The following is a 15,177-nucleotide window of genomic DNA, read 5'->3' on the forward strand; positions in this document are numbered from 1 at the left end:
CTGCTCTCTGTTGTGCTTTGAGTGAAAGCTTCACTCCTCTGACTTAGGTAAGTGGCTAGGTGCTGGAGGGGAGCACAGTTCTTCTCCAACAGTGTCTGTAGGTCAGCAGTGATAGGAGTTTGGCACAGAATGATTTTTCTTCTTGGCTGGACTTACTCTGATGACAACTGTCTCTTTCTCCTTTCCTTTACCCCCTGCCTGTGCTTCGAGAGCTTGCACCAATAGACCCATTCTAGGCTGCCAGGGCAGGAAATATGAATTAGAAACCAACCTCCCATGGAGTTATAGAGGAAAATACCAGAATCAGCATTACAAACTAACACTTACTTTTTGTCAAGTTTGAAATAGAAATTCTAGGAGCTTAAAGTAGTTCAATTGGTCCAAAAAAAAATGTGGAGACTGCTAGCCCAGATAATTATTTCCCCCAAATAACTTGCCCTGAGTGGTGCTCTTCAGCCAAAATAAATTTCTTGGGGCGGGGAGGGAAGAGAGAACATGTCTGTTATGTATGTGTTTGTTAGCAGGTGAGCTTCTTGCTCTTGGAAGGGATAACAAATTATGAACTCGGGAATAAGCAACAGTAAGGAAAGTAGGTCTGTGACTGCAAATGCTCAAGTGACATTTTCGTTTGACTGAAGCAGATGACCAGCCTGAGGACAGTAGCTGGCGCTGTCTTCCTCTTTCAATGTACTCTGGCACTAGCCTGAATGCCACCACGGCTGCATCCTTTCCCACTAATAAAAGGGAGCAAGGAGTGAAGTTTTGATGTGCCATCTGCCTTGTGCACAGCTAACTTGTAAGTACACCACAAAAGGGAAACAGCTTTTTTATTTTTCTTCATCCTGAGCATAAGGGCAAACTTCTGAGGGGTGGCTCTTCTCCCTCAATCATCCAGAGCTACAAGGAGAGAAAAGGTGAAAGCCAGTTATCAGCTAACAGCTTTCCACTCTTGGACCAGTACAAGTTAGAGCAGTGAGGGAAGGCTACATCTGAACTATTCAGCTACGAGTTACTGCAGTGCAAGTAAGCCTAGGCTGGGCTGCTTCACTTCCCCATCCTTACTGGAGTTTTCCTGCACCAGTACACTGGAGATAAATGCACCAATTCTCTTAACATTGCACACTCCCCAGGTTTCTCCCTTGGTTTAATGGAAACGATAGAGAAAAGCTTGCCAGAGATTATAAAGGGTCCAGGACTCCTTTCAGGAATAAGGCCTAGACTCAGCTTGAAAAGCCAGACAGTACACAGCAGATTGTGTGTCTGGGGGAGCAGGATGCTGCTCAGAGCAGTGAGGTGAAAGTCCCGTGGCTGGGAGACACGAGAACAAGCTGCACAATGGTGAGCTGAACAAGCCTCTTAATAGAAATATCCACAGAAAAACGTGCACAAACACACCGTCCCTGCAGTCAGAACTGCTGTCCTATGGAGCAACATGGGCAGAAGGGCGGTAAGAACACAAGGTGCTGTGAAAGCACAGGGACAGATACATTTCTGACATCCACAGGAGAAGGGACAGTGAGGTGAGACAGCAGCTTGGACCAAGTGAAAAAAGAGGGATCAATCTGGAACATGACAAAGAAGAGCATGTGGTTAAACATCATGCTGTTCTTGAAAATCTCCAGAGAAACTAAAGTTCCTGTGCCCCCAGGCTATGCAAGAGGTGCCCAAGACAGGCCATGTATCAAAGAGCATTTAAAGTAGGACAGCAGAAAATTGCAAAGAATCCTGCTTTGAGTCTACAACAGGACAGGTAAAGGCATTGAGAACCAACACCACTCGTCTATTACACAAGTAGGCTCAAACATAAAACATCACTCAGCACCAACATCAATTTAATTCTTCCCTCTTCAGGACAGGAATAGGGCAGATATCCCTGGGGTTACATCAGCAAGCGGAAAGAGGGGTAAGGGACAAACTGCGCTGGGAAATCCCAGCTAAACATCAGGCAACAGAACCATTCTTTACTCAAGACAGCCCAGACCTGGCTGGGGAAGAGCATAGTTCTTCCCAGTCTCTGAGGTGCAATCCATTCAGCTGCCCAAAACTGCAACCCAAAGGACAGGTCCCAGAAAACAAAACCACGTCTCTTCTTCCTGCTGTTCTGTCCTGTTCCTAAGAGGCAGCAGGTTATTATGGCCCTATGCAGCCCCAAAAGTAGTGAAGGAAGCAAGTCCAAGTCTGTGAAACTACAGGGTCAATGCAATGGCTTTGGCTGTTGTGTTCAATACAGCATTGGAAACAAGTGGAATGTCTCGGGCAACTCTCTGAAAGGGTGGCATGTTGGGTCCTTCCAATGTGTCCAGGATACCTGCAGGGAACAGGAAAAAGGGGAGAGTAGCAAGAATTAGTTCAGATGCAGATGGCACGTTTCTCCTTGTTTTTCTCTCTGGCCAGGTAGTGGTTGATGGTGGCAGGGCCCAGGACATCTGAAGCAGGGCCCAGGACATCTGAAGCACTTGCAGGTAATGAGAGGAAACATCTAGCCTCAAAGACTTAACAGGAATGAACACCTCCATCCAGAGACCACAGGATACAGATCAGAGCTTCTCCTTGGGGCAGGGAAACTGTGTGTTCCCAAGAGGACACAGATCCTTTCACTTTGAGTGCCAGATCCAGTGCCCTGGCATTTGACTTGAATGCAGACACTGCCAGGGATGCTGCTCTGCTGAGGAAGAGAGATAAAATCCTGTCCCCACTTCATCCCAGCACAGATCCTGCTCTTAGACCGCTTGTTTGCTTTCATCCTGAGGTACATTAGCAGATTCACATCAAGAGCTGCAGCTAGGGTGCAATGTGGAATTTTTATCACTGAAATGCAAATATAGCCCATGCTTGTCAGGAAACACACATACCGATGTAAGTGTCCTCCAGACCCTGTCAATTACCCTCTCAAGACTGATAATCAGCTATAGAGTGCCTTGAAGAAAATTGCTTGGACTATATTTTCTCCTATTTCACCTGCTGAAAAGTTGCAGATCAGGGCTCAGAACCTTCGCTGTGAGAACAGATCCAGGAAAGAACAGTATTTGCACCTAAAAGGACTGGTAAAGCTATCCTACATCCCCAAATTATGCAGATTTTTCTGAAATATCATCAACAAATCTGGCTGCCTAAATGTATAAAGAGGCTTGCAGAATTGTGCACTTAGGGATCTGGAAACTACCTGGTGGTGGTGCGGAAGGCAGCTTTTTTTTTCTTTTTAAAAGGAGATTGAGACTTTGTTAGGAGAAAACACGAAGAGACACAGAAAGGGAACCTGAACATGTATAGCCTGTAAACAGCACTGACTGGGGAAAATGCAGCTTCTGCTGTGTTGTACCACACGAGATAAAAAGGTATTACACAAAGAAGGAAAAAGGCTTGTGTCACTGTCATGGTTTAAACTCAGCCGGCAACTAAGTACCATGCAGCCACTTGCTCACCCCCCTTCTCCCCTCCCCAGGTGGGATGGGGAGGAGAATCAAAGGAATTTAAAACCCGTAGGTTGAGATAAGAACAGTTTAATAACTGAAGTACAATACAATACTACTATCAATAATAATGATAAGGGAAGTAACAAAGGGAGAGAATATAAAACTAAAAGGGGAAAAGGAAAAACAAACAATAAACACAAGTGATGCACAATACAATTGCTCACCTCCCGCCAACCGATACCCAGCCTGACCCAGGCAGCGATAGGTCCCTTCTGGGTAACTCCCCCCAGTTTATATACTGGGTATGACATGCTGCGGTATGGAATACCCCTTTGGCTAGTTTGGGTCAGGCGTCCTGTCTCTGCTCCCTCCCAGCTTCTTGTGTCCCTCCTCACTGGCAGAGCATGAGACTGAGAAGTCCTTGATCAGGGTAAACATTACTTAGCAACAACTAAAAACATTGGTGTGTTATCAGCGTAGTTCTCAGACTAAAGCAAAAACACAGCATGGTACCAGCTACTAGGAATCAAATTAACTCTATCCCAGCCAAAACCAGGACAGGCACATTTCCAGATCAGAGAAAAGCAACCCAACTTCAGCATGATTCAGGAAGGGACTGGACGTCTGCCTGCAAGAACAGTCAGTGCTGTTACACATCACTTGTGGGGAAAGAATAAGCATCCTGCCTCACAACAAAACTCAGTGCATAGAAACTACCGCTCACCTACTTCCTGCCCTACTTTGACAGCTTCCTCTAATAAAGCTAGTCATTCTTGGGTTGGAAATTGGCACAGATGCCCTCACGTCAGATCCAAACTGTCCATCCTTTCTCTCAGAGAGAGTAAAACACAGCTCCTCTTCCCCCAGAGGATATGTCTTTTTATTTCCCCTGCTTACCTTCTACCACCTTGTGATAAGCAAAGTGCAAATAGAGGAGGAAAAGCATGTGCAGAGCAGCAAGGGTCCCACACAGGATGAGCCGCTGGGTGTGCCCCACGGTGCGTGACACCAGCACAGCAACCTACGAAAGAGATGGAGATCAGAGAGAAGGCAGCTGCTGCCTCTCTGGCACTGCAGTAGGGTGGGCCAAGTAGTGACAGCCGGTGGAATGCTGCTCAGAGCCTTTTTCGCAGTTTGCACCAACAAATTCAGAGCAATTTTGTTCTGTGCAGATGAACGTTGCCTGGTCTCACCAGGAGTACAGACAGGACTCCCTACAGCTGTAAGGGAGTAAACCTCCTGCAGCTGCAGTGTTACCTTCACACACCAGTGGCCAAATGACCTACAGTGTCAGGCTGCTCTGAAGAGCAGCCTGACTGGCTGTGAAGTGAATTGCCAGGCCCAAGGAATAGAAAGCAAACAACACTTCCCTCCCTCTTTTTGTCCTCAGAAGAGGAGGGCCCCAGGCTACCTGTCCCTTACCATTCGTAGTGTAGAGAGTCCACCAACACCCAACCAGAAGATATAGAAGAGGGAGTGGAAGTGGATATTATAGGTGACAAAGAGGGTGATGCAGTGTCCAAAAAGACCATAGCCCTGACAAAACAAAAACATCCACGTTACAAGCATCAGTCCAACACAAAGGGCCGTTGATCAGAGCAAGAGCAGCCTATTCCTGCAACGCTTTGCCAAAACAAAGCTTCACAAACGACTCTTTCAAGGCCAACGAGTCAACCAGCACAATAATTCTAACAGCAGCTCACACCCAGATGATGTCTGAAGGATTCACAGGGATGTCAGAGATTGCAACAACTTGGGAAACAGAATGAGGAGCCTCTCATTCCAGAGAAATTGAAATCTCCTGGGGTTTTTACCATCATGCTCTCAGATCAGGAAGTGCAAAACAGAAGACCTGCACAAAGGAACTGCCTCTTTGTGCTATCACTGCCTGGGATGGGGCAGGTCAGAAGAGCACCCTGGAATTCCAGATTGTCCCAGTGCAGTTACCCGGGACCACCGATTTACAAGGACTTTTCCTGTTCTCTGGAAAGAGCTTGTGCTGGAATACCACACATTTTAGAGCAGCTCCATCTGTACGTACCAACAGTGACAGCATCTGCACCATCGTGATTTGGGCATTGCACAGATATGCCAGGAAATAGATGAATGATGAGACGCCCAACCAGTAACCGAAGCAGGTGCCAATGGCTGTGCCCATCAGTGTGCCTTCCCTCTGCGGAGACAGCATCAGGGTGAGGAGAACTCAAAGAAGTGACCTGCCAGCATCCAAATTCCACCTCAGAGAGTCCCAGAGCCTTTTTAGGTATTATCAAATAGCTGGCTAGCAGCATTCAGGGTGCCACATGACCAGCACCCTGCTCTCCCAGCAGCAGAGCATCAAGACTTTCTGATGCATCCTTCCTCCCATCCCCAGACCAAAAGGTTCTTCTTCAAATCAATCTGCTTTCCAGCAAGATACTAATTCAGTCATGGAAGACATTTCCTCTCCATTTCTAGTGTCATTATAGCAATCCAGAGCCCAGTCAAACCACAACTTATCACTGAGACTTGACGTACAATGATGGTGTCAGAGGTCTTCATCCCATGCAAAAGGATGGCCACCAGTGTGAAAACCAGCATGAGGGGTCCATACAGCTCACCTGCAATCTTCTATGGGAGGAGACAGATGACGGAAGGTTTGGTTAGTGCTCCGGAATACCAGGCTCCCCACCCCAAGCAATGCGAGAACTGCCTTCGATGAAGCTTATCACCTAGCTGCCTGAGAAGGAACAGCAGGGTCACGGCCGGCAGAAGCCGGGCAGAATACATTGTGTGATGAAGAATCTGGAATATGGGAAACCCAGAGCTCTGGAACTGTACCAGCACTAAAGGCAGCACACTGAGTTTTGAGACTAACACAGGAAAGGGTTTACCAACATTTTTTGGGAAATGAGCACCTAACAAACTAAGGTCCTTAATAGCATGGACTATTTTAGTTTTACAAGGTGTCTGTGGATGTTCACTTGGCCACAGAGTCTCTGATTCAGCAAAAGGGAACTCACCTGTGGGAAATTAATCATCTTGACAGGAATCATGGACTCCATCAGTCTGCATCACAGCAAAGCAGGGAATGATATCAGGAGCAGGGAGGACAAGAGGATGGTTAACAAAATGCTTCAAAAGTAAAAGATCCCAAACACCCATTACCCGTGTTTTCTGCTGTGGGACAGAGATACCTTCTGAAGGGTCACATAAGGTAACTAAAGGAGAAAAATCTGACCATCAGTGGGTTGACTTTTCTGGAGTGGATTTGGTGAAAACATTTAGGGATCCACTTGGGATAGGAAATTGACAGAGAAACAGGAAGGAAGGAGCCTTTCTTCATGGTACCTGACAAAACTCTGCCTTTTTGGACACAGCTGTGTTGCAAACCCAACAGAAGCCACACAATGCAGCCAAGTACCCAAAGCCCTTTTATCTTCTCTGAGCAGCAACACTGAGTGACAGGCGACAGAGCTGCAAACCCACGCGGGACCCTCATTAAGGACAGTCGGACAAAGCCACCTGAACCCTCCTGCAAGGGCAGCAGCCCACCCCGTGCTGCCCGCTTTAGGGGGACAGCCAGCCTCTCCCTGCCCCCGGTGCAGACGGCCCAGGCCGGGCCCTGCCCACCTGGTTCGCACTTGGATGGGCTCCACATCGAAGTAGGGCCGGAGGATGTCGATGTTGGCGTAGAGGCTGAAGGCCCTGGAGGCTTGCCTCTTCCCCACCTGCCACATCTGCGGACAAAAGGGAGCTGGCAGCGGGCGGGCGGGCAGGCGGGGCCCGCCGGGGGCAGCCCGGGGCCGCGCTCACCTGGTCAGCCACCTGCCGGCCCAGCTGGCCCCGCAGCCCCTTCATGCCCAGGAACTCCCCATCCTCCTCCTCGCCGGCCCCCGCCTCGCCCTCCTCCTCTTCCTCCTCCTTCATGCGCTGGTGCATCTCCCCCATGTCCTCAAAGCTGGAGCCCGACGTGTCGTCCATGTTCTCCATGTCGATGACGGCGGAGCCGCCACCCTGCGCCGGGGCAGACAGCGTCAGCGCCCGCTCGGCACGACCTACAGCCGCCCCCCGCCCTTCGCGGCCCGGCCCCACCTGCATGTTGTCCTCGAAGCCGCCCCACTCGGCGGCGGTGCCGCTCCTGCCGCCGCTGCCGCCCGCCGCCGCCGCGGACATGGTGCCCGCACCGCGCTGGCTGCCGCCGCTCGCAAGCGCCGCACCGCCCGGATGTGACGCTCGTAGCGGAAGGGCGCTCTCGCGAGGCCGCGCGTCGGGCGGGTGAGCGGTGCTGCCATCTTGTGTGTGGCGCGGTGCGGGAACGAGGCAGCGAGGGTGAGCGGCGGCGGCGCGGGGCGCGCTGCGGCACGGACAGGGGACAGGGGACAGGGGACAAGGGACAAGGGCCCGGGGCGGGCGGCGGGGGAGCGCCGCGCTCCTTGGAGCGGGGAGACCACGCATGAGCGGGCGGGGGCCCGTCACGTGGCGGGGAGCACCGCCCCCCCCGCGCCGCGCTGGCGGCGGCGGCCATGGCGGCCAAGCGGCGCACGGAGGAGATGCGGGACCGCGTGGTGCTGGGCGAGTTCGGCGTCCGCAACGTGAGCCGCTGCGACGGGAGCGGGCCGGGGCGCGGCGGGGTCCCCTCACGGGCCCCCCTCACGGCCCCGCCTGTCTGCCTCCTCTCAGGTCCACACCACCGACTTCCCCGGCAACTACTCCGGCTACGATGACGCGTGGGACCAGCGGCGCTTCGAGGAGGTGGGTGCCCGTGGTGGCTGTGGGGGTGCGGTGCGGGGTGCCCCGGGGTGACCCGCCGCGCCCCGCCCGTGCAGGCGTTCCGCGTGGACGTGATCCGCGAGGACGGGGACGCGCTGGAGTTCGACATGGTGGGCATCGACGCCGCCATCGCCAACGCCTTCCGCCGCATCCTGCTCGCCGAGGTACCGCTGCGGCCCGGCCGCGGGTGGGCAGGGGCCGGGGAGCTGCGGGGAGGGCCGGGGGGGGGGCGGCCTGGGAGCCGGGGGGGACACACTTGCGTGATGGGAGCGGGGAAGGCCCTTCCTTATGTCAGCCCTTGCGGGCAGCTTCTGGGATTGGAAGGGAAGCACAGATTTGTTGTGCACGTGTGCCAGGAGCCTAGAGAGTTAGAGCTTTAGCGGCATGGGCAATAGCGCTTGTTGCTCCTAAGGGTGCTGTTGATAGTGTCTGTGCATCAGCCTGCCCTTCACCTCTTGTGATCTTCTGTTTTATAGAAAAAAAACCAAACTAAGAATAGTAGATAGATCATATAGAATAGATCACAAACTGGTTTGGGTTGGAAGGACCTTAAAGATCATCCAGTTCCAACCCCCTGCCATGGGCAGGAACACCTTCCACTAGACCAGGTTGCTCAAAGCCCCATCCAGCCTCGCCTTAAACACTGCCAGAGAAGGGGCTGTAAGGGTATTGGGTAGCCTGATTTGGCAGAAATGCCACTGAAAATAGTCTGCAGGGCAGTTATTTATGGGAGACAAGGGTCACTCTGGCTGGGTGCTCTGTTGGTGTGTAATTCAACTGTCATGTTGACTTGATCTCCTGTCTCCCTGAGGTGCCAACGATGGCTGTAGAGAAAGTCTTTGTGTACAACAACACATCCATTGTGCAGGATGAAATTCTGGCTCATCGCTTGGGCCTCATCCCTATCCGAGCAGACCCACGGCTCTTCGAATATAGAAACCAAGGTGAGAGTCTTGGATCAAACAAAAATATTGGAGGTTTCCCCCAAAGCGGGAAATCAGGGTCATGTAAACAGAGCAGAAGTGTGATTCCATAGAGGCTCATGCTGTTCTCCCCTTCCCAGGAGATGAGGAAGGCACAGAAATTGATACTCTGCAGTTCCAGCTGAAAATAAAATGTAGCCGAAACCCTCAGGCAGCCAAGGAATCATCTGATCCTAATGAATTATATTTCAATCACAAAGGTGAGATCTCTCCTGAAATAGGTGCTTTTTCTTTCCTGTTTTGGTCTTGAGATACAGGATTTTGTCTGTTTTCTCAGCCCTGTGAGCTGAGAGAGCTGATACCCTCATTTTGCTAAACTTTTTGCCATCTCCAGTCCTGTACAGGTCAGTGATTAGCACTGGCTGATGCTGTGGCTTCTCTTTGCAGTGTACAGTAAACATATGACATGGGTGCCCTTGGGGAATCAGACAGACCTCTTTCCAGATGCTGACTTCCGACCTGTTCATGATGACATCCTCATTGCGCTGTTGCGACCTGGCCAGGAAATAGATGTGCTTATGCACTGTGTCAAGGGTATAGGTTAGTCGTGGGTCCTGGGGCAGTGGGAGGAGGAATGTGAGTGCTTGGAGTAGGGCACAGCTGTGTGAAGGGGAAGGGTGGAGAACTGGCTTTCCCCCATGAACTTAGGCCCTGGCATCCTTGTACTCTCCTTCTCTGAGGCCTGCCCTCATCTTTGACTCTTAACTCTTCATGCAGGTAAAGATCATGCCAAGTTTTCTCCTGTGGCCACAGCTAGTTATCGACTGCTTCCTGACATTACTCTCCTCCAGCCTGTTGAGGATGAGGCAGCTGAGATGTTGCAGAAGTGCTTTTCCCCTGGAGTCATTGAGATCCAGAATATCAAGGGTACTTTTTTCCTGCTCTAAGTGCCTTGTTCCTTACAAGCTTTAGCAGAGACCAAATGCAGACTAGAGTCAAACCTTGTAGAGACAAAACCTCACTGTAATATTGACTTGCAGATCAGCAACTGTTTGTGCTATTCTGAACCTGGTTTTATGGATTAGTGGCTGTCACATGCAGATGTGTTGGGTGACGAACTGGGATCTCCCTGAAATGCTAAGGCATTGGATGCCTGTCCTCAGAGCTCTGCAGTTTCCAGTGCTGTTGTTTGTAAGCCTGGGTAGTGAGCTTGCTCTTTCCAGCAGCTGAGCATGGAGATGTCTTGTGTCCTGCCCAGGGGTAAGGTACTTACAAGCTTTGTGATTGGGTTGGAACTGTTCAAGAGACCAGTTTTGTCAGGTTGAAGTTTTCCTGCTGGCGACTTGCTAATTCTTTATAGTGGTGGCTTCACTGCCTTTGCTGGAGGGGAGTGCATGTCTGAGGGATAAGCACCTGCTGTGTCCACAAGGCACCCATCTGCTGCCCGCACCCATTTCGTTTCATCTTTTCCCCTTTAGGAAAAAAGGTGGCAAGAGTAGCCAATGCACGGCTGGACACGTTCAGCAGAGAAGTTTTCCGTCACGAGAGTCTGAAGAACGTCGTGCGCCTGGCAAGAGTTCGGAGTCATTACATCTGTAAGTGCCCCATGGTCCACAGAGCAGAGAGCCCTGCTGTGGTTTGTCCAAACAAGCAGAGACTGCCAGCACGTATAGCTCACCCCCCTAGCATCAGCATTCATACATTCATATTCCAGTGGGTAGCTGCTGAGGTTGTGGTTCAGTGTTGCTTTGGGATTTAATGTGTTTGTGCTTCCTGCCAGCAAGTGTAACCTCTTCTCCTCTGTCTGTGAAGATGTGGCTTGGTGGAAGCATGGTGTAAGGGAAGATGAGGGACAGAAATGCTGGCGCTAGGTGTAGGCTGAAGCTGCCTAGTGGCTGTGCTGACTTGTGTCTCTGTGCAGTTTCAGTGGAGTCAACGGGTATCTTGCCTCCAGATGTGCTGGTGAGTGAAGCCATCAAGATCCTGATGGGAAAGTGTCAGCGCTTCCTGAATGAGCTGGACTCAGTGCCTATGGAATGAGCAGGCTGGGAAGCATATCCCTGCACTGTTGTCCTGGGCTTCCTGCACCTGCCTGCAGGAGTGATTCCTCTTGCATCGGCAAGAGGTTTGAGATGGGCTTGTTAAGAGTCCTAGGACCACCTCTTTGAATTTGCTTTGAATGAGCCTCAGTGAGGAGATGCACTAAAATAAAGGCTTTTCTTTACAGCTGTCTCCTTCTGTGCTGTTCACCATTGTGAGACTAATACACAGAAAAGAAAGCAGCTGCAGGTCTAAAGATGAGTAGCAGTTTTTATTTTAGGTTGTATGCAGTATGTGGAGAGACATGGCAATGTACTAAAGGACTTTGCAGCAGGTCAGTGAGATTTAACAAGTCAGTATCAGTGCAGGACTGTTGCAGGTATCTCAGACCAGCTCTGGGGTAGTTAATGTGGTAGATAAAAGGCTGTATTGTCAGAGGGCTGGGACACCTCTTCTGTGAAGAAAGACTGAGAGTTGGGGAGACTCTCCAGGGAGACCTTAGTGTGGCCTTTCAGTATATCAAGGGGGCATGGAGAAAACCTTACCAGGACCTGTAGTGACAGGACAAGGGACAACATTTTTAAACTGGAAGAGGGTACACTTAGATTGGACATAAGGTGTTTTTTTACAGTGAGGGTGGTGGCAAAATGCTGAACAGGTTGCCCACAGAAGCTGTGGATGCCCTACTCCTGGAAGTGTTAGACTGGGCTTTGAGCAACCAGATCTAGTGAAAGATATCCCTGCCCCCAGCAGGGTGGAGGGCGTGTGGATTAGATGGGCTTTGGCAGTCCTTTGCAGCCCAAATAAGTCTATGATTCTATGATGCAGTACTGGGCTTCTCTGTGCAAAGGCGGGGTTTAAAACCATGCTCTGTAAGGATGGATTGCCCCTTCTTAAATCTCTCAAGCATTTCTTCCCAGGTGCTAGGTTTGACTACTCTGTTCTCCCTTCCAGTGACGGAATGGACGTTGGGCTGACCAGCAGCACTGGATGGTGGAGGGCAAGTGACAGTCAAAGGCTTGTCTCCACACAGGGAAGCCTGGGAGCACTTGCAAGCTAGTCTCAGGGGTGAGCACTATTTGTCAGCACTGGGTAGGTCTTGGCTTGTGAAAGTTGCTCTTGACAAGCTGATGAAGGATCTGGAACGTCAGAGAAGGGCTGGGAGTACTGGTGCATCCCAGTTGCTTAAGTCAGTTCTCACAACCATGCTAGAATTTAGGGTAGCAAATTGTACTTCTTCTTTTACCTGTTTCACTGGGATATAGCTACTAACACAATAAACATCTGTGCAGGTGTTAGTAGTCTGGAATGGTTCATCCTCTCCCTGATAATGTATGTTGACTACCAGCAAAGGTGCTCCCTGTGTGGTAGCTGGAATAAGGAGTGCTGAACAATCTTTAGGAAGGCAGTCTGGGCAGAGAAGGTCTCAGATCTTACCAAAATAGATAGAAGGATAAAAATGAAACGTGACACCATGTGTATGAAACTGGAATAGCTTTACTGACATTCAGAGGTGTAACACAACCAGCTCAGAGACAGCTTCAGATTTAAACATTCCTACAAAAAAGGTTCTAAAAACCATTTAAAAAAAACCCCTTGTGTCTAGCATGAAGTCACAGAATGTTAAAAATATCACAACACAATAAATACACCCAGCCTTTGCTAGAGCCAGGAGCCACGTTAGCTCAGAGGTTAAAAAAGTTTGAGGCCAGGAGGAAAGTGGAGGGTGCTGGTGGCACAGGAAGGGCAGGAGGGTGAGTGGATTCCCAAGGCCTGCTCTTCCTTTCTGTGCTCCCATCCCTCCCAACCCCAGCTCTTCTATCCAGTCGGTCCAGGTGGAGACACCACCTTAACTGCCTGCCACAGTTTATCACTTGTTCTGGCTCCTGGCTGGCAAAACTGCCAGATAGCTGTGGACAGACCCTGCCAGCTCCTGTGCTAACACTAGGACAGGTCGAGTGAACCATCTGTCATGTCAAGAACCACCAGCTTTGCAGACTGGAGTGGCTTGATAGAGTCCCACCTCATCTAAAACCCAGTTTCTGACCTGACTCCCCCCTGTAAACTGCAGTATAAACCCACCCCGCCAGCCCCACCGTACAATTCTCCCAGAAGTACCACACTGGGTAAAAACACAGGCTACTATCACCTCCACAGCAACAGGGTAAGGAGATCCCTTTTGGTTTGCAGGTGCTTCAGATATTGGTCCAGGTTTTGTGTGCCCTGCACTGGCCATATTCTAGTCTACAGGGCATGGTAAAAAGAAAAGATAATTTAAAAAAACTGTCCTGCTCCCCCTGAGAGATGTCCAAGAAAGGCTGGCACAAAGGAAAAGCCTTCCCTTTGGCTCTGGGTAGAACAAGCTCTATGATCACATATATACACATATGTATGTATATATACGTATGACAACATCTGCCTCTTTGTAGAGAGCAGCTGCACCTTAGAAAGGCTGATCTCAAGGGAGATCCTAGAGTACTGCGAGGCTTCCTGGCACACAGCCCTCAGCCCAAGGCTCTGTCCTGGAGGGAAACGGATCCATCAGAACACCAGTCCGCTGGGGACAAGTGCTGACAGGCGTGACAGGAGTGTCTGATGTCTCCCTACAAAGCCTGGCTGCTAGCGCCCAGAGGAAGAGAAGGGTAACCCCTTTCCACACAGTGCACTACTCTGCCCTTTGCACTAATCCTAAACCCCAGGGATGAAGAGGTGGAGCAAAAGTCACCCAAGGCTACAGGATGACCAGGCTTTACCTAATGGAGTCTACGGGCTCAGCTCCCACCTTGCAGAGAAGCAGAGGTCTAAAGATGCTCGTCAATGGAGGGGAAGGAAGCAGGGAAAGCTTAATAGACTGTTTCATATTGCCACCACAGGCCCCATCCCAGTGTAGGGAGGAGAATGGGACGGGACCCATAAGGGGCTTTATTCAGATGAATGCTTGTGGAGGCGATGACGAGAAGAATCTAATGTGCTTACTATGAGGAGAGACAAAATATAAGGTACGAGAGGAGATGGCTGCAGCATCCCAGGCTCAGGACTCAAAGAGTGCAGTGAAGCCCTCTCCATCCTCATTTTCTAGCACATCCGTCTCCAGTGATGGCTTGACCTTTTTGAAGAGAGATGGGAGGTTCCGGATATGAACCTCCTTGCGGAACTGCTCCCCAAGGGGCTTCTGCAGAGGACAGACAAGCAGGCATCAGTCATCACTCCCTTCGTTCCTCAACTCAGCTCAGGGGCAGCCTGCTTGCAGATCAGAGGCAGACCCCAGATTCTGAGCAGTCTCTAGGCCCAGACCCCATGCGTGCATTTTGGGACATCTTGGGCCTGGTCCTTCCCAAGTGTCGGGGCACTGAGGTAACCACCAGCAGGCCAGCTCCCCAGCTGCTAATGCAGTGCCAGCAGGCTTGAACACTACCATCCTCAAAAAGAGCCCAGCACCCACTTAGCAGCTTCATTCAAACACTTTAACACCCTGTTTCCCCAGGCACCCTCTTCCAAGGTACCCCCTGCCTCTCAGTGAGAAGTAATTGCTGGAGGGGCTGCTCAGCCTGTGCTGCCATCCCTGCTGTACCTCCAAGTTAAAGAGAGACATAACAAACACTGAGACTATGCTACAACAGCCTCCTAGCTGGGAAGGGGGGCGGCTGGGGAGAGGCAGGTAGGCAAGGCTGGCCACCCCATCACTCTACAGCATACCAGTGTGAAATGAAAGAGGTTCATTATCCTCCAGGATATCACCTACCCCAATGCAACCTGTGATGAGGCGCTTGAAATGATCCTTCCGGCGCTTGTCTGCCACCTTCTGCAGCGTTGGGTTGAGAAGCTTTGAATCAAACTGCTCCAAAGAGTCCCTCTGGATGTCTGGGATCTGCTCCATCACTGCCTTCAGCTCGGTGTAGCGAGGGCGCTGCAGGGAGAAGTATGGTGAACACAGCCCTGTTTAGAGTTCTAGGGAAACAGCCCTGCCCTCCCTGGGGTGGGACATTAACTCCCCTGCCCCTACCCAAGCAGGCATGGGATTAATTTTCCACCCCTCCCCAGCCAACCTG

The 15,177-nt window shown here is 50.9% G+C and overlaps 3 protein-coding genes across 9 annotated transcripts in view; 1 reads left to right on the plus strand and 2 right to left on the minus strand.

The window, feature by feature from the left end:
- Positions 1-1,811: 1,811 nt before the first annotated feature.
- On the minus strand, positions 1,812-7,632 carry YIPF3 (Yip1 domain family member 3). The gene is made up of 9 exons (XM_030500033.1): positions 7,488-7,632; positions 7,209-7,409; positions 7,026-7,132; positions 6,416-6,461; positions 5,931-6,023; positions 5,455-5,586; positions 4,836-4,949; positions 4,311-4,434; positions 1,812-2,308 (listed from the first exon to the last, which is right to left on the minus strand). The coding sequence occupies exons 1-9, from the start codon at positions 7,566-7,568 to the stop codon at positions 2,187-2,189; spliced, it is 1,020 nt and encodes a 339-aa protein (XP_030355893.1). The 5' UTR covers positions 7,569-7,632; the 3' UTR covers positions 1,812-2,186.
- Positions 7,633-7,657: 25 nt separating this feature from the next.
- Positions 7,658-11,314, plus strand: POLR1C (RNA polymerase I and III subunit C). Of its 3 annotated transcripts, none has more exons than XM_030500032.1 (9): positions 7,658-7,724; positions 8,076-8,147; positions 8,222-8,329; positions 8,977-9,109; positions 9,229-9,348; positions 9,536-9,688; positions 9,866-10,015; positions 10,567-10,683; positions 11,010-11,314. In XM_030500032.1, exons 3-9 carry the CDS (start codon positions 8,273-8,275, stop codon positions 11,126-11,128), a joined length of 849 nt encoding a protein of 282 aa, XP_030355892.1. In that variant the 5' UTR covers positions 7,658-7,724; positions 8,076-8,147; positions 8,222-8,272; the 3' UTR covers positions 11,129-11,314. The 3 variants fall into 3 exon arrangements, with proteins under 3 accessions (XP_030355892.1, XP_030355889.1, XP_030355891.1); XM_030500029.1 differs by having other exon boundaries at positions 7,691-7,987; XM_030500031.1 differs by lacking the exon at positions 9,536-9,688 and having other exon boundaries at positions 7,691-7,987.
- A 1,291-nt stretch (positions 11,315-12,605) lies between these two features.
- Positions 12,606-15,177, minus strand: part of XPO5 (exportin 5) — a 29,464-nt gene continuing 26,892 nt past the window's right edge. For all 5 annotated transcript variants that reach the window (XM_030500022.1, XM_030500021.1, XM_030500020.1 and 2 more), the window contains 2 exons: positions 14,871-15,035; positions 12,606-14,300 (listed from right to left, as the gene is read on the minus strand). In XM_030500022.1, coding sequence (XP_030355882.1) covers positions 14,160-14,300; positions 14,871-15,035 — 306 coding nt within the window. In that variant the 3' untranslated portion in view covers positions 12,606-14,159. The remainder of the gene's footprint in view (positions 14,301-14,870; positions 15,036-15,177) is intronic.

Source organism: Strigops habroptila, chromosome 10 (genome assembly GCF_004027225.2).
Source record: "Strigops habroptila isolate Jane chromosome 10, bStrHab1.2.pri, whole genome shotgun sequence".
In the NCBI taxonomy this organism is placed as follows: Eukaryota; Metazoa; Chordata; class Aves; order Psittaciformes; family Psittacidae; genus Strigops; species Strigops habroptila.

Excerpts from the sequence above, each read along its gene's own strand:
- POLR1C (XM_030500029.1), top strand. The coding sequence starts at position 7,919 with ATGGCGGCCAAGCGGCGCACGGAGGAGATGCGGGACCGCGTGGTGCTG. Across the intron at positions 7,988-8,075 it reads GCGAGTTCGGCGTCCGCAAC|GTCCACACCACCGACTTCCC; the intron begins GTGAGCCGCTGC and ends GCCTCCTCTCAG. Across the intron at positions 9,110-9,228 it reads CTTCGAATATAGAAACCAAG|GAGATGAGGAAGGCACAGAA; the intron begins GTGAGAGTCTTG and ends TCCCCTTCCCAG.
- YIPF3 (XM_030500033.1), bottom strand. The coding sequence starts at position 7,568 with ATGTCCGCGGCGGCGGCGGGCGGCAGCGGCGGCAGGAGCGGCACCGCC. Across the intron at positions 6,462-7,025 it reads CCCATCCAAGTGCGAACCAG|ACTGATGGAGTCCATGATTC; the intron begins GTGGGCAGGGCC and ends GCTGTGATGCAG. Across the intron at positions 6,024-6,415 it reads AGATGATTAATTTCCCACAG|AAGATTGCAGGTGAGCTGTA; the intron begins GTGAGTTCCCTT and ends CTCCTCCCATAG.